Raw genomic sequence first — 18,398 nt, 5'->3', positions numbered from 1 at the left:
ATAATCAACTATTTTTTTATGTGAAATAAATAATACATAATTCTTCAAAACATTATGCACAGAAGATGCCACATGCAGAAGTTAGTATCACCAGGATGACAGCAGGCGAACGAGGTGAACTGTCTCTCCCTGGATCCCTGTTAAGGCGATTGTGAGGATCAGATGAATAATATATGATTATGTTTGGGGGGGATTAGCCCAACACTAAGGTAACAATGTCAGGCTCCACACAAGATGCTCTAATGCCTCAAGTGGACAACAGCTGGAACTGCAGGCAGACTGTTTATAAATGACAGGTAGGCCTACTGCAGAAACAAAGGCTTATCTGCAGCTGAATCTTGAAATATGGGCTAAGTCCTTCATCATAAAGGTTATTGTAACACAAGAACAATGCAGTAGCCTGATCTGCATGCAAACAAATAGAATAGCTTAATGATTTTACATCATTATGGTGTCTTCAGTAACCAAAAGTCACAACTATTTTTTTGTACTTAAGTCAAAAGTACTAGAGCCACACTTGAAAATGTATGAATATCTTTGCATTTAATAGCAAAATATCAAACTACTGTAAGTTGTATGTGCAACAAAATGATGCTAGACGTTTTCTCAAAACTTACTTCACTTTCATTCTTGCAATTACTTTAAAGCAACTGGTCCAAATGACATATTAGTGAATGTTCTTTTTTTCTTCCATGGAACACTTTCCTTGCAACTTTTCTCCATACAGTGAAAGTGAATGATGACTGAGATTGAACAAACATCTCTTAAAGTTGCACTCAGTAAGTTTTTCCTGAATATTTTTTTTCCCCCTAAATAAATTCATTGTAATTTTAAAATAAATGTATACAATCATGAACACTCACATAAGATAAATACCCCAGTAGAATCAGTAGCCTTATAAAATATATTTTATTCTACATGTAGAGGGTCCTCTTACGGGGACTTCCATGTTGGAATCACGTGACCAGCTTGATACTAATTACTTCATCTCAGTAACCGCCCAAATATTGGACACTTTAACTATTGAATTAAATTACTCATGGCTGATTTTAAATAATGAATTACATCAATGGCATTGGCAACTGAAAACTGCATCCATACCCATAGGTGTCAGTAGAAGTTCAAGACAATATATATAAATTACTGAGTGCACCGTTAGGTCATATGCATTTGGAGCAACATGAGAATAATTAAATGACAGAATTTAAATTTTTGTGCAAATTATCCCTTTAAGTGTCCAAATACATTTAGCATATAGCCACTATTATATACAGTATAACTGACATTACAAATATTTCAAAAGTTTCCATCAAATATTAATAAAATAATTTACAGTGGCTGATCCTTTCTTGAAGTGCCAATCATTTTAAGTGGTTCGGAGACGAAAACAAAAGAGGCCTGACTAGGGCTGGGCAATATGGCTTCAGCTGATTTAACATACTTGCAGGTGCGACCTAGACATACACCTTGCAGGTGCGACCTAGACACATCATCAGTGATGTAACCTGGAGTCATCGGGTGTTTTGGGTCTTTCAACATCATACACCCTTGCCCAGGTGACCCAGCCAGGGGTGATCAGTCCCTGACTTGTGACTAGGAAGCATGTGTGATCCACGGATCACCCCTTTTGATCCACAGCCATCTAGATGCCTTATCATGTTCCTGATGGCTTTCTTGTTGTGCAGTCCCCTTATTCAAAGGAGCTTGAGGGCCCTGTAGAGCGACTGGCCGGTAAACACTCGGCAGCCAACCTCGATGGGGAGGCAGTGGGTCTATAATATTCTACTACATAGATAGTTATGTTTTTGGAAAGTTGTTCATTTTTCAGAGGATCAGAACCAACATTTCATCTAAACACAGATTGTAACCATTATATATAGAATTATATTTCAAAGGCATTAAAAAAAAATCTATTTAATAATGATGAAGGCATGTTTCTCCCAGTTTTTCCACTAAATTAACACAAGGGAGAGTAAAATCATTTTATTGTAATCATTATCATTGATTTGCATGTTTAAACTTATATTTAACAAACAATCATAAATGGAAGCTTAACAAAAATCTTATTTACCTTCATATATTTTTACTATAAATAATGTCTTTGTGAATGAACAAGGTGTGCAAAAACCACTTCACTTGCATATGCAATCATACAAAATTATTACTGTGGAAACCAGTCATGTTTATTATTATAATATAATTGTGGCAGGGCAGAGGGCGGGGCGTGATTCCGCACACCCGGCCCCTAATCAGGCTAATCAAGCCTCAGAGAGGGATAAAGGCCAACTGGCGACTGCAGTGGGACAGAGAGAGAGATTTACGGACAGCTGTCCGACACCTTTGTGTGTTTGTCTTTTTGTTTTAGTTTCGTATTAAAACATTATTTATATTCTCAAGCCGGTTCTCGCCTCCTCCTTTCCATTAACCCCTTTACAATAATACTGAATTATTATTATTTTCAGGATAAGATTTTTTTAAAGATAAATTAATATATTTCTATCCTATTTACATCACCCTAAACTGGGGTTTTTATTTTGACATTGCAATTGCATTCGAGTTTATTTCACCTTCACCAGGAGTTTTATTATGAAACAGGAAGTGCAATGTTTGTCTAACAGTTATGGGTTTCGCATCTTGTGAACTGCTGTCAAACTCTCTTTACTATTCCGCGTTTATAGATTTGTATAAGAACTTTATAGTGGTTACTAATGTTTGGAATTGTGTGGATGCTAATGTGCAGGACCAGTACTTCAGGTGAACTGCGCTAAAAACACGAGCCTACGCCCCCGCGCGTGCACACAGATCAGCGCGTCGCCGGTTCATCCTGAAGGGCATACAGACCATGTAATATCTGTCTTTAGTCGCAGCCTTCGGCAGTTAAACAATCACATAAGATCATGTCTCCATTTTGATGTTATTTTGATTTATTATTTTGATTATGATGCGCTCTATGAAACTTAATGGCCAAACAAAAGGCTCATTAAAATCATTGCGATATTCACGATATTGTTGCATTTTATATCGTCAGCGAAATCATTGCGATTACATCGTGGGTATTCGATGTATCGCCCAGCCCTAGGCTTTACTTATAAACTATGATCTATGTTCAGCAGTAAAGCACTATTATTATCAGTTCCTTCAATGGTAGCGGAGTGATTAAGTTGAACCATCTTAAAAAAACAACTAGTCCCAGGGCAGCCCAAAGCACAATTCCAGTGTACATCTGAAGAGCGGATCCAAGCAGTTTAATAATGAGTGTTGTTTAATCACAGATAACTGCATAGCCTACCCAATCAACACAGTCCATGTGCTTTCCACACAACAGCATGTCTGCCTGCCACTACAGCTCTTTCCTCATTGGATAAAATAATCTTCTCTGGTAACAGCCCCGGCAAAGCATAGAACAAGTATATGGGCGACCACTCCACAGCAGGGCCCAAGCATCACTCGAGTACATACACCAGTCAAATGAAGCATCAAACAGCACCCATCCGCCCCCTAACTTATGAAGAGCTCTTCAGTGAGAGTGCCTCTCATAGTCTGTGTGTTTGGATGCTGGCTACCAAACCAAATATCAGCAGCAGAGGTTTGATCTCCACAGTAATGCTCGTTAGCAATAAGGAAAGGTGGGTGATGTGATTACAGACGGCAGGACGGTAAGATAGTTTGAGGGGACATAGCCTCTCTGGCCACGTGCCTCCACCAGACACCATTCCTTGTTTCCACGCTTATCGTGATGTTCCACCACCTTCACGGACTCTCCGGCCCTCAGAGAGAGCTCATGACTGCTCCTTGCAGTGAAGTCATAGCCCGCATAAACCTGTAGATGGAGGGGAGAGTTTGAAATTAAAATAAAGCGAAAATAAAAGGTAGTATCAAGGAGGTACAACTATGATGTTTAAATACTTTGTAATTGAAGTAACATATATAATTTTTTCATATAGGCCTAATGTGTTTAGTTAATTTTAAAATTAAAATGTCCCCATGTAAATAATTTGAATGGTCTCAAAAATAGACTTAATTTTCTACATGCAAAACATACATAATTATTTTTTAGGGTGTAATGTAAACCCTTTCCTTGACAGGTTTCATAAGAATCAGCAAAATATATAGCATATATACAGGGGCTAAAACGGTACAAGGAACGAAAACTGGAAACGAATGACATTTTTAGCAGAACGTAAACGAAAACTGGAACAAAGTCATTTTCAAATGCGGGTAACCGGTTATAACTGGTTAATTGTGTTTCGATAATTTTATCATGAAACCATGTTTATCACAGTACATTTTTGGAACAACACCATTTTATGTTGCCCGAAAAAATGAAAAATGTTCTTTGATCCTCAGGGAAACTGCTGCATCACACATTTCTTTGCCTAATTGCCCATTGTGGATGTTGCATTCTCTGAATGAAGACCTTTTTAACAACTAATTGTAATTACTACATACAGTATACATGAATGGTTAATTCAGATACAAGGAAAAAGTTATTAGAAGTAAAAAGTTAATTTCCCAGTTGTTTCCAAGTCTTCACTGAATTATTGTTAGATATGATGCATTAATACAGATTTTATGCTGACGGGTTTTGATTGAGAAGCAGATCTGTAAATACAATTATAATTAAATGTTAATTAACTTTTTGTTATGATTTCTATGCCGATCAATCTACCACACAGGACAAAAATGAATTGCTAATTTTCACCTATTTTGGAGAGACAGGTAGCTTATTTTGGGCTTGTTTACCCAGACCAGATCACTTGTTTCTCTTGCGTGATCTGGCATTTTGGAACTTCTGAACCGGAAAACAAATTTTTTGTTGCTCAGAACGAACCAAAATGAAAAACATTGAGTTTTTAGTCCATGATTTATACTATATATATTGTAAAGTTTATATTTTTAGCCACAAATACACAGACCTGTTGCAAGTTCTCCAAGTTGCTTTGAATAACCTATCTGCCAACAACCTTGAAAAAAGTGTGGTCATAACAGGTGCTGTTCTAAAAACATACTGTGGTCACATTAAAAACAGATTTATTTATTTTTTTAATTCTTATTATTATTAATTGATAAATAAAATATATTCATGGCATTATTATTGAAAACATCCTCACATGTTTTTCACATTATTGAAAACTGCCTAGCCAATATTCATATATTTTGGCTGGCTAACTGACTGACTAACAATGCAGAAATTGGAAAACAAAATGCAAAAACATGACTTTAAATCTGTCTAGAGAACATAGGCACTTTTCTTTCTTAAAGCTCATTTGTTTCCATCCTTATCTTTTTTAGATTTGAATGTGAAGTGGTCTTAACTGTTATAGAATGTGCTTAAGACTTTTTCAAGTGTGAAGAATGGGCTGTTTCTTTGTTAAATTTAAGAAGGGAAAAAATATTATGCTCAACAGGTCGTAAGAACTAAGAAAGAGCTAAAAGGCTTATTAATGATAATTAGAAGAACTGCACCCTCTTGTGGCCAATAACAGTAATGCCTTACACATCACATTCATTAGAGGTGCATAATTTTCTATATGTATTGCCATTCTTAGGATACGTTTTCAGTGTGTATCATATTGTGCATGGTTTGTGCAATGGACATCTAATATTCTCCTCAAATTGTGTAGTTGTTTGAGGATAGGATATTTCCCATTTAAGATTTTTATGATAAAATGGGCAAAAAAATAAATGAAAATCTCACATACATAAAGGAGGGACCTGATTCATATATGGAGACTAGAGTATAATCAAGACTTGGGGTGGGCTCTTTTAACTTGTGCCAGTGAGTAACCACTTCACAATCACCCGCAACACCCTAGCAAATGCATAGCAATACTGTACATGAAAAAACACTTCAGAATATCATAGCAACTGCATAGCAACACAATGGCAACCAACCATAACCAAATATAAAAAATCTAGTTCTAAACTGTAAATGTACTGCTTGTAAACAGAGTGCTAAGATATAGAGACCCTTTTCACAGACTGTGATGAAGCATTATCAGTATAAATATCACAATCTTTTTCTATTATACATTTTTTAAATATCGAGCATAAATGTATAACATTGTGCTTATTGTTATATTACCCTGGAATTAGTTTTAAAAACGAATTAACACAGCTGTGAGGGGGTTTCTGACAGCTGCTGAGAGAGTGACAGTAAATTTGTCAAATTCTCCCAACAGACTTACTTAATCCCCTCTCCTTTTTTGGAAAGTCATTCAAATGTAATAGTGGATTTTTCTTTTGGTCTTGGAGCAAAATAATATTTGCTGTGATCTCTAATTCACTCCCATTCACCGCTGTCAAAGTTTACCATGCCAAATTTTTCTTCTGCGTTTCAAACCTAGAGTGTGAAAAAGGTCTATTCTGCTTGAGCACTGAAACACTGGACATTTAATACACATAATTAATTTACTGTAATATGTAAATAAATCTGTTAGTCTTGTCAGCTGCATGGAAATGGCTGCAATGTCAAAATGATAAATAAGCTATGAAGGGTGTTTAGCAAAATCAGTCACAGTTTTACGGTCACAATAACTATATATCTCCCACAAACAAATCCACAGTCAATATCTGCCTCGAACATTTCTGCTTTCCTAAACATGAAGCCAAGATGATATGGAGCCATTTGACAGCCAGATCACACAGATGAATACATTTGTGTATGTGTGTGTGTGTATGTGTGTGTGTGCATGGGTGGCCTCGATAGAGCATGTCACTTTGACTGACAAGGAGTGGCAGATCATTTCTGTTCTTTCATTACTGAATTCAAAAATGCTGAAGTATGTGTATGTGATTGATGATCATGAGATACTGCAGACCTGCCATCAATCTCCACAGGTCTCATTCTGTTTGGCACGTAAATCAGACAAAGTAACTAGGTGTTCTTTATGGCCCTGTCACACCTCTGCTTATATGTGCCACTCACCTGAAAACAGGGCGTGGTCATGGTGGTGAGGAGCGGCTGGGCTCCGGGTGTGTAGGAGTGTCTTCGGGGTCCTGGACTGGTGGGAGTGACATTCAGATGAGGAGATGGAGGCGGGTCTACAGTCACCTGGTGGTAGCGAGTCAGCTTTGAGGCATGCACATATCCTCTGGGTCCTGAAGAAAATAAAACAGAAGAGGTCCTATCAGGTTACACAAATCTGCACATTCTTCTGAAATACAGCTAGGTCAAATACTTTTGCTTACTCTTACAAAAAAAAATCCTTTCCATTTCACACACAGGAAATTAAATATGAAAAACGAGTGTCTATACAACAATACGCCTTAGCATGGTATTATATCTTCTGTTGAGAGAGTGCTATAACAGTGTTTGACCAGCAGATGTCAGTCATGGTAAATGCTTTCAAGATTAAATGTTTCACAACAATAAAAGATCATTCACCCAAAAATGGAAATTCTCTTATCATTTACTCACCCTCATGCCACCCCAAATGTGTATATATATTTTGAAAAATATCTCAGCTCTGTAGGTCCATACAAAGCAAGTGAATAGTGATCAGACCTTTGTAGCACCAAACATCACAAAGGAAACAAAAGTAATCCATATGACTCCAGTGGTATAATCCATATCTTCAGAAGCAATATATTAGGTGTGGGTGAGAAACAGAACAATATTTAAGTCCTTTTTTTTTACTATAAATCTCCACTTTAGCTTTCACTTTCAGATGTGAAAGTGAAACTAAACAGGCACCACAAGTGACATTCAGATGTAAAAGTGGAAATTTAGAGTAAAAAAAGGACTCTTCAGGTTTCTCACCCACACCTATTATATCACATTTGAAGATATGGATTAACCATAATTTTATGTTTTTCTTCTGTTTCATTTATAAGAAATTCATACACATCTGAGATGGCATGAGGGTGAGTAAATGATGAGATGATTTTCATTTTTGGGAGAACAGTCCGTTTAAGCAACAATTGCATCCACTAAACAAATTGCGTGCAGTCTTGATCATTAAGCACAAATTGAATAGGCATCTTTTTCAAGTAGGCAAGCATGAATATTTCTATTTTTAAAGCATAACCCTATACATAAACCTAAAGTGAGCCAGAAGACAGAGGCTTAAGAGAACTGATGTGTTTTAAAAGACAGAAACACACTGGGCAGCGTTTCCCAAAAGCATAACAACATTAAATTGATTGTAGAGACCACTGGCGCCAATGGTTTCTGCAATCTACTTAAGCTTACGATGTATTTGGGAAACGCAGCCCTAAACTAGAAAAAGAACAGTAAACATGTTACATAAAACATCAGAACCTTATTAGTGATTTGATAAAGACTTTGAATGTCGGCCCCTTAATGATGATCTAGGATCAGCCTCATCCGGTCCACAAAAGAACACTCATCAACAGTACTACTTGTATGAATTGGCTCCAGCTCCATGCTTTTTATCTACTTCATGAGCCCTTTTTCCAAGGTGTTCATGTGTCAACTTTACCTCCCGCATCCACCAGCCAGCGGCGACGGTCTCCTCGGGTGTCCATCTCACTGACAACAGCTACCAGCTCGCCCTTGTTGAGGGTCAGGTCCAGGTCACGAGTGCCCACCACTGGGCCTGCCAGCTGGTAGATCTTGTCCGAGTTGTGCTTGACAAGCAGAGTCTTCAGACGCCGTTCAGACCTGGGACTGAGTGCCTGAGATGTCAAAGAGAGAGAAAAATCTTTATCATCCAAAAGCCATAAATTGCATTTAAAAATCTGATACACTTTTGTATCAATTACTGTTTGTACACATTATAAATAATACTTAGGAGCTACAAAGTGCAATGATTAGAAAGCTCACTTTGATGTTTACCAAAATTAAAAGAGAAATACAAAGCATTTACTGCTATTTGATTTTTTAAAAGATACTGCAACTGTAAGGAACTAAGACAGGAAATGAGCATGAGAGGAAGTCCCTCCAAGGATTTACATTTGTGATAAATATTTTGAACTCTGTCTGCAAACAGGAAGTACTTTTGAAGATTACAGATGGCCGTTTCATCATCCTGCCTTTTTTCTAAGCTCATCAGAATATAGAAAAAAGAGACACATGGAATTGACTTGAATCTGTTGCTGAGAGACACCCAACAGACTCTGGATAATAATGACTGTTTATTTAATTAGCTGTAATGATGGTCTGGTGGCTTTGACATGACATCAGAGACAGTAATATTGACATATAGCTCTGAAATATGAAACATGACAACTGAGCTGCAACTTATGCTGTTAAAAAAAAAAAGAGATTGAAATGTTTAGACGAATAAGAAATTTAAATCCATCATATTTACTTTCATATTTACTAGGGAATGAGATTTTGCCCCAAGTGAAGGAGTAAAAGTACCTCGGGGTCTTGTTCACGAGTGAGGGGACAATGGAGTGGGAGGTTGGCCGGAGAATCGGGGCAGCGGGGGCGGTATTGCACTCGCTCTATCGCACCGTTGTCACGAAAAGAGAGCTGAGCCGAAAGGCAAAGCTCTCGATCTACCGGTCAATTTTTGTTCCTACCCTCACCTATGGTCATGAAGGTTGGGTCATGACCGAAAGAACTAGGTCGCGAGTACAAGCGGCCGAAATGGGCTTCCTCAGAAGGGTGGCGGGCTTCTCCCTTAGAGATAGGGTGAGGAGCTCAGTCATCCGTGAGGAGCTCGGAGTAGAGCTGCTGCTCCTTTGCGTTGAAAGGAGTCAGTTGAGGTGGTTTGGGCATCTGGTAAGGATGCCCCCTGGCCGCCTCCCTAGGGAGGTGTTTCGGGCACGTCCAGCTGGGAGGAGGCCTCGGGGAAGACCAAAGACTAGGTGGAGAGATTACATCTCCACACTGGCCTGGGAACGCCTCGGGGTCCCCCAGTCAGAGTTGGTTAATGTGGCTCGGGATAGGGAAGTTTGGGGCCCCCTGCTGGAGCAGCTGCCCCCGCGACCCGACTTCGGATAAGCGGTTGAAGATGGATGGATGGATATTTACTTTCTTTTTTAATTTGTCTTTCTTTACCTTTTCTTTATAAAGGCCACTGGATAATTCTCTCATCATTTACTCACCCTGTCCAGATTTTGGTTTGTTTCTCACCCAAAGTGATCGTATTTCTTCAGAAGACATGGATTAAACCACTCATGTAATTTGGATTACTTTTATGCTGCCTTTATGTTCTTTTTAGGACTCCTAGAGAATTAGTATTATGTTTAATTTAGCTTCTATTAATTTCTCAAACTTTTTCAGGCCTGGAAATTACAATTTAAAAAATTCCTGATATTTCCATGACGATGGGAACCTGGTCTATAGAGAAAAAAAAAGTTTGTCTTTATAATCTTTCTTCAAAATGTAATAAATTTCTCCAGCTCTCAATGAGGAATATTAATATTAACACATAGCATCATAACTGTTATGAATGAGGCAGCGAAGGCAGACAAGGAGATGCGGTTCCAAATGCAGTTCAACTTTTATTGATAACAAAACAAACAAGGCAGGTACACAGAAAATACGGGAACAAAGGAAAAACCCTCAATGGGGAAATAAACAAAAGACTGAGGAAAAACACGGGCAGGGGAAACATTCCAAGCTAACAACAACATTCAACGACAGACAAGGACTGAACCAAAAACCAGGATATAAATAAGAAAACATGGGACAAAGGGGCCAATGAACAAACAGAACACAAACTAGATGACAGGGTGATTAACAGAAACATAGGCAAATTAACAAGGGCAGGTGAAAACAATGAACAGTGAACACGAGGGAAAACAAGACTAAGGAGCTACAAGGGTGCCAAAAGTGAAAACTAAGGAACTACAAAAGTGACAAATGACAAACAAAGGGCAATGGAAAAAACAAGACAAGGTAACCGTTACAGAGCCCCCCTCAAGGATCGGATTCCAGACGATCAACAGAACAAAACAAAAAACAGGAAGAACAAATGACCATTGACTGGGGGCACAGAGGGCAGACAGGCAGTCCAGGGGGCAACGAGGGGCAGACAGGCAGTCCGGGGGGCAACGAGGGGCAGACAGGCAGTCCACGGGGGCACAAAGGGCACTGGGTCAGGGGGCCTGGGAGGTGGCCACAGGACAGGGACCGGTTCAGGAGGCCTGGGAGCTGGCCACAGGGCAAGGACAGGTTCAGGTGGTCTGGGAACTGGCCACAGGGCAAGGACAGGTTCAGGAGGTCTGGGAGCTGGCCACAGGGCAAGGACAGGTTCAGGTGGTCTGGGAGCTGGCCACAGGGCAAGGACAGGTTCAGGAGGTCTGGGAGCTGGCCACAGGGCAAGGACAGGTTCAGGTGGTCGGGGGGCTGGCCACTGGACAGGGACCGGGTCAGGGGGCCTGGGAAGAGGCCACAGGACAGGGACCGGGTCAGGGGGCCTCGGAGGAGGCCACAGGACAGGGACTGGGTCAGGGGGCCTCGGAGGAGGCCACAGGACAGGGGCTGGGTCAGGGGGCCTCGGAGGAGGCCACAGGACAGGGGCCGGGTCAGTGGCCCTGGGAGGAGGCCTCAGGACAGGGGCTGGGTCAGGAGGCTTGGGAGGAGGCCACAGGACAGGGACTGGGTCAGGGGGCCCGGGGGAGGCCACAGGACAGGGGCCGGGTCAGGGACCCTGGGAGGAGGCCACAGGACAGGGGCCGGGTCAGGAGGCCTGGAAGGCTCTGAGGACAGAGCTAAGGAAGGCTCAGGAGACGGAGCTGAGGAAGGCGGCGCCGTAGCAGGCTTTGGGGGCGGAGACCTGGAAGGCTTTGGAGTCTCTGGGGCCTGAGCCATAGGAGGCTCTGGAGTTGGAGCCGTAGGAGGCTCAGGAGGCTCTGGGGCGGAGCCGTAGGAGGCTCAGGAGGCTCTGGGGGCGGAGCCGTGGGAGGCTCAGGAGGCAGGGCCGTGGGAGGCTCAGGAGGCGGAGCCGTAGGAAGCTCGGGAGGCGGAGCTCTAGGAAGCTCGGAAGGCGGAGCTCTAGGAAGCTCGGAAGGCGGAGCTCTAGGAAGCTCGGAAGGCGGAGCTCTAGGAAGCTCGGAAGGCGGAGCTCTGGAAAGCTCGGAAGGCGGAGCTCTGGAAAGCTCGGAAGGCGGAGCTCTGGAAAGCTCGGAAGGCGGAGCTCTGGAAAGCTCGGAAGGCGGAGCTCTGGAAAGCTCGGAAGGCGGAGCTCTGGAAAGCTCGGAAGGTGGAGCTCTGGAAAGGTCGGAAGGCGGAGCTCTGGAAAGCTCGGGAGGCTCGGAAGGCGGAGCTCTAGGAGGCTCGGGAGGCGGAGCTCTGGAAAGCTCGGGAGGCGGAGCTCTGGAAAGCTCGGGAGGCGGAGCTCTGGAAAGCTCGGGAGGCTCGGAAGGCGGAGCTCTAGGAAGCTCGGGAGGCTCGGACTCTTGGACGGGCGCGACCACTGGCGCTGGCTCAGGAGGCAGGGCCGTGGGAGGCTCAGGAGGCGGAGCCGTAGGAAGCTCGGGAGGCGGAGCTCTAGGAAGCTCGGAAGGCGGAGCTCTAGGAAGCTCGGAAGGCGGAGCTCTAGGAAGCTCGGAAGGCGGAGCTCTAGGAAGCTCGGAAGGCGGAGCTCTAGGAAGCTCGGAAGGCGGAGCTCTGGAAAGCTCGGAAGGCGGAGCTCTGGAAAGCTCGGAAGGCGGAGCTCTGGAAAGCTCGGAAGGCGGAGCTCTAGGAAGCTCGGAAGGCGGAGCTCTAGGAAGCTCGGAAGGCGGAGCTCTGGAAAGCTCGGAAGGCGGAGCTCTGGAAAGCTCGGAAGGCGGAGCTCTGGAAAGCTCGGGAGGCTCGGAAGGCGGAGCTCTAGGAAGCTCGGAAGGCGGAGCTCTAGGAAGCTCGGAAGGCGGAGCTCTAGGAAGCTCGGAAGGCGGAGCTCTAGGAAGCTCGGGAGGCGGAGCTCTAGGAAGCTTGGGAGGCGGATCTCTGGAAAGCTCGGGAGGCGGAGCTCTGGAAAGCTCGGGAGGCGGAGCTCTGGAAAGCTCGGGAGGCTCGGAAGGCGGAGCTCTAGGAAGCTCGGGAGGCTCGGACTCTTGGACGGGCGCGACCACTGGCGCTGGCCTTTGGACGGTCATGGCTACTGGCGCTGGCTCTTGGACGGTCGTGGCTACTGGCACTGGCTCTTGGACGGTCATGGCTACTGGCGCTGGCTCAGGGACGGTCATGGCTACTGGCGCTGGCTCAGGGACGGTCATGGCTACTGGCGCTGGCTCAGGGACGGTCGAGGCTACAGGCGCTGGCTCAGGGACGGCCGAGGCTACAGGCGCTGGCTCAGGGACGGCCGAGGCTACAGGCGCTGGCTCAGGGACGGCCGAGGCTACAGGCGCTGGCTCAGGGACGGCCGAGGCTACAGGCGCTGGCTCAGGGACGGCCGAGGCTACAGGCGCTGGCTCAGGGACGGCCGAGGCTACAGGCGCTGGCTCAGGGATGGCCGAGGCTACAGGCGCTGGCTCAGGGACGGCCGAGGCTACAGGCGCTGGCTCAGGGACGGCCGAGGCTACAGGCGCTGGCTCAGGGACGGCCGAGGCTACAGGCGCTGGCTCAGGGACGGTCGAGGCTACAGGCGCTGGCTCGCTCACCGTGACATGCGTGGACGCTGGCTCGCTCACCGTGACAGGCGTGGACGCTGGCTCGCTCACCGTGACAGGCGTGGACGCTGGCTCGCTCACCGTGACAGGCGTGGACGCTGGCTCGCTCACCGTGACAGGCGTGGACGCTGGCTCGCTGACCATGGAAGGCGTGGGCGCTGGCTCGAAGACCGGGCAGGCATGGGCCGGAAGGCGGAAGCCCGTCTTCTCTCCCTCCTCCGGGCAGACGAAGAGGGCCGCGCTGGCTCGCGGAAGGCGACTGACGTGAGGGCGACCTCGTTGACAGGTGGAGTTGGTGTCACAGGGGGCGCCGGGGGTGGCCGAAGAGACACGCACTGCGGATGGCGAGGCAGGGTCCCCCCCAGCAACGCCCACCACGAGCGGTGAGTCGCACACCAGTAGGGTCGCCACCAGGAAGTCGCGGAGGGTCCAGCCACGCGTCGCCTGTGGCAGCTGCTCCTTCGATGCGGGGTGCAGATTGCCTCTGAAGACCACCAGTGAGTAGTCCGGGAAATCCGAAACACTCGCCAGCTTAAGGAAGCCGTGGATGTGGTCCTCTATAGGGTGGTCCTCTTGCCTCAAGCAGAGCAGGTGGTAATTTGCCCATTGAACTGCTGGATCCATAGTGGTCTGTCGTTCTGTTATGAATGAGGCAGCGAAGGCAGATGAGGAGATGCGGTTCCAAATGCGGTTCAACTTTTATTGATAACAAAGCAAACAAGGCAGGTACACGGAAAATACGGGAACAAAGGAAAAACCCTCAATGGGGAAATAAACACAAGACTGAGGAAAACCACGGGCAGGGGAAACATTCCAGGCTAACAACAACATTCAACAACAGACAAGGAGTGAACCAAAAACCAGGATATAAATACAAAAACATGGGACAAAGGGGCCAATGAACAAACAGAACACAAACTAGATGACAGGGTGATTAACAGAAACCAAAGGCAAATTAACAAGGGCAGGTGAAAACAATGAACAGTGAACACGAGGGAAAACAAGACTAAGGAGCTACAAGGGTGCCAAAAGTGAAAACTAAGGAACTACAAAAGTGACAAAAATGACAAACAAAGGGCAATGGAAAAAACAAGACAAGGTAACCGTTACAATAACCCACAGAATCCAATCCCTGAAATTAAACCCAAGCCCGCCTTATTTTCTGTTCTATATTAGTGTTTATGGTCAGCTATAATACAGTAATTCCAGGACATATTTGACCAAGGCATGCTTAGAATTAACAGCTGCATTGATGCAAAACACATGATGCTAAATTACTGTATGTATATCAAGTTAAATGAATGGTTGTATTTATGGTTTAATTCCACTACTTTCCACAGGCACCAGGGCAAACTGTTCCTTAGAAACAAGTCTCCACCCAGCAACAGACAATATTATGTCTCTATGTTGGAACTGACCTGCACAATGGAAGCATTGAGCTCATCTTGAGCACTCTGACACAGACTCTCCATCCTCCTCCAACCCTCCTGAACTGAACACTCCGCCCACTTCCAAAACTCACCATCCTCCAAATAACTGTGTGGGAGCTGCTGGGCGACAAAGAGGGATTCATAAACACTGCCAGCCTGCAAAAATCTAAATTTAATAACACTTTTCCAACCACATGTTTACTGTCTGGCATCCTCTGGACTAATGCACTGAATGTTCAGCAATCTCCTAAAACTGATAGATATTCAAGTGTAACTAAAATCATGAGAATGTTTAGAATTGTGAAAGACAAGACTGACATGAATAGAAATGGAAAAGACCATGTGAATAATCCTGGATGTTCATCCTCAATTAGCAAGCAGAAATAGATAGCTAAAGCTTATTCTGAAATACAGTAAGCCTCTAAGGAATGCATCAAGGCAAGTCGGAATACAATGTTTGTGTAAAACCATGTATACGGAAACTCCCTTAATCTGGTCCATTTTTTAAAGCAGTGTATACATATCCTTCACTGCGTATATCTTGAGCCCCAAGTCGCTATGATATTCCTGTCCCTAGATATGGTTCAGGTCCAACCTTCATTGGAAGTCTAGGGAACATTTCGCACACGTTTCATCAACTATTCACTTGGCTATCTCTAAATCTAAATTTAATTTGTTCTAGAAAGATTGCATGATTTAATTTGAACTTGAAACTTGGTCTGAATGAAACCTGTTTCATTCAGAAATGCCTTCATATAAAAAATATAGCTTTTTTCTGCCTTCTTTACCCCACTCAGTACCTGATGGGTAAAGCTAGTGACCAGCTGCTCCATATCAGCCGCCAGGTCTCTCTGCAGACAGCTGAAGGCCTCTAGTGTGGCCCATAGGAGCTGCAGGGCTTTCCCATTGAACTGCGGCAGCTCAGTCAACAGCAGTGTGTTCATTGTCTTGTAGGTGTTGGCTATGGCTTGCTCCTCAAAGCTCAGGTTGCTCTTTTCTTCAATCAGCTCGTAGTCAAGTAGCTTGTCCTGACGCTTGCAAATGAGGTTTCGTGGTCCCGCCATCAGCTCCCGCAATGAGCTCAAGGGCTTATAGACTAAAGTTGTCAAACGCGTCTCCTTTAAGAAACAATATTGGTGGAAGAAAAAAGGTGAATTTACAAGGCATGATACTGAATATTTTTAGCAGTATTGGTTCCATCAGGGTTAGACAGTGATGAACGGGGGGATACTGTATCATGACAATACCTTGACAAATGTTGGTGTACAAGAATTTAGTCATGGTATAATTAACTTGATATGTACGAAAACAAGGTTGTGAGATATAATAGTAAAATCCATTCTTCAAATGATACATCTTTCCAGAACTTTTCAGTTAAAAAAACACAATCCTAATGAAGTAACATGGATTATGCAAATTTACTGTGACCTAGGACCTAATATTAAGGTACACAACAGTATGACATATTGAATGGAATGTACTTTTATTCCTCACAACCTCATTATGTTGGCTTGAAGAAGCAAAAATACTGTTATTCTACAAACTTTAAGTTTTTTTTCAAAATCACTAATTTAAGATCAACATTTGTATCACTAACTCATCCTTTCAAATTACACCCACCAAACTTGGCACAGACATTCAAAATTTTCTGGAATAGTGTTCTATGTCTATCTGATTGGACTTATGGTTTTCGCACCGCACACTTGCATTGATGGAATTTTAAAATTGGCCAATGGAATGCTCATTAACTTGAACTCCAAATGTCAAAAACTCAGATGTAAACAAACCCATGCAAGGTATTTAGTTTGCTTTAAGTTGCTCTCTCTCGCTCTCTCTATGAGAATTTGTCTGACTATCTACAGTTTCTATCTACATAGCAGTTTGTCTTACTGTAATGTATGTTTAACCATCAAACAGAAAACTTTTAAAACTAGTTTAAACTTTAGAACTTTCAGACAAGGCTTTGTCATGCCAACATAATATTTTTTTTTTTTTTTGCAAACTTTACCCATCTAGTTTTCATTGGTATAATTTTGAATATGGCTCTACAGTTCAAGTCAGAAGTTTACATACACTTTGGTAGAAGTCATTCCACAGGATTCATATTAGCAAACTATAGTTTTGGCAAGTTGTTTTGGACATCTACTTTGTGCATAACACAAGTATTTTTTTCCAACAATTGTTTGCAGAAAATAGTTTCACTTTTAATTGACTAAATCACATTTACAGTGAGTCAAAAGTTTTCATTCACTAACTGTGCTTTTACATTAACTGTGCTTTTAAGCAGCTTGGAAAATTCCAGAAAAATATGCAAACCCTTTAGACAATTAGCCAATTAGCTTCTGATAGGCTAATTGGAGTGAACTGGAGGTGTACCTGTGAATGTATTTTAAGGCCTACCTTCAAACTCAGTGCCTCTTTGCTTGACATCATGGGAAAATCAAAAGAATCAAAAAGATTTTTTGGACCTCCACAAGTCTGGTTCATCCTTGGGAGCAATGTCCAAATGCCTTAAGGCACCACATTCATCTGTACAAACACCATGGGACCCCATAGCCATCATACCGCACTGGAGGAAGACGTATTCTGTTTCATAGAGATGAACGTAAATGAACAACTGCATGGGAACTTGTGAAAATGCTGGAGGAAATAGGTATACAAATATCTATATCTACAGTAAAACAAGTAATATATCGACATAACCCGAAAGGCTGCTCAGCAAGGAAGAAGAATATGCTCCAAATCCATCATAAAAAAGCCAGACTACAGTTTGCAAGTGCACATGGGAACATAGATCTTACTTTTTGGAGAAATTTCCTCTGGTCTGATGAAACAAAATGTAACTTTTTGGCCATAATGACCATCGTTATGTTTGGAGGAAAAAGGGTGAGGCTTGCAAGCCGAAGAACACCATCATAACCATAAAGCATGAGGGTGGCAGCATCATGTTGTGGGGGTGCTTTGCTGCAGTAGGGACTGATGTACTTCACAAAATAAATGGCATTATGAGGAAGGAAAATTATGCAGATATATTGAAGCAACATCTCAAGACATCAGCCATGAAGTTAAAACTTGTTCGCAAATGGGTCTTCCAAATGGACCATTCCAAATGGACCCCTTTTTCAAACCTCAAAGTTGCTTAAGGACAACAAAGACAAGATATTGAAGTAGCCATCACAAAGCCCTGATCTCAATTCCATAGAATATTTGTGGGCAGAACTGAAAAAGCATGTGTGAGCAAGGAGGCCTACAAACCAGTTACACCAGTTCGGTCTGGCGGAATGGGCCAAAATTCCAGCAACTTATTGTGAGAAGCTTTGACCCAAATTAAACAATTTAAAGGCAATGCTACCAAATAATAACAAAGTGCATATAAACTTCTTACCCACTGGGAATGTGATGAAAGAAATTGAAGCTGAAATAAATCAGTCTCTCTACTATTATACTGACATTTAA

At 43.3% G+C, this 18,398-nt stretch overlaps 1 protein-coding gene across 4 annotated transcripts in view; it reads right to left on the bottom strand.

Annotated features, from left to right (window-relative positions):
* Nucleotides 1-639: 639 nt before the first annotated feature.
* Nucleotides 640-18,398, bottom strand: part of arhgef37 (Rho guanine nucleotide exchange factor (GEF) 37) — a 29,962-nt gene continuing 12,203 nt past the window's right edge. For 3 of the 4 annotated variants that reach the window (XM_052154359.1, XM_052154364.1, XM_052154360.1), the window contains exons 9-13: nucleotides 15,743-16,060; nucleotides 14,931-15,062; nucleotides 8,445-8,640; nucleotides 6,929-7,101; nucleotides 640-3,820 (exon numbers count right to left, since the gene is read on the bottom strand). In XM_052154359.1, the coding sequence (XP_052010319.1) occupies nucleotides 3,611-3,820; nucleotides 6,929-7,101; nucleotides 8,445-8,640; nucleotides 14,931-15,062; nucleotides 15,743-16,060 (1,029 nt within the window). In that variant the 3' untranslated portion in view covers nucleotides 640-3,610. The remainder of the gene's footprint in view (nucleotides 3,821-6,928; nucleotides 7,102-8,444; nucleotides 8,641-14,930; nucleotides 15,063-15,742; nucleotides 16,061-18,398) is intronic. The other variant, XM_052154361.1, reaches the window with a different exon arrangement.

This window comes from Xyrauchen texanus, chromosome 23, assembly GCF_025860055.1.
Source record: "Xyrauchen texanus isolate HMW12.3.18 chromosome 23, RBS_HiC_50CHRs, whole genome shotgun sequence".
In the NCBI taxonomy this organism is placed as follows: domain Eukaryota; kingdom Metazoa; phylum Chordata; class Actinopteri; order Cypriniformes; family Catostomidae; genus Xyrauchen; species Xyrauchen texanus.
Note: the sequence above shows the minus strand (reverse complement) of the source record. Positions and strands in the feature narration are given on the sequence as shown.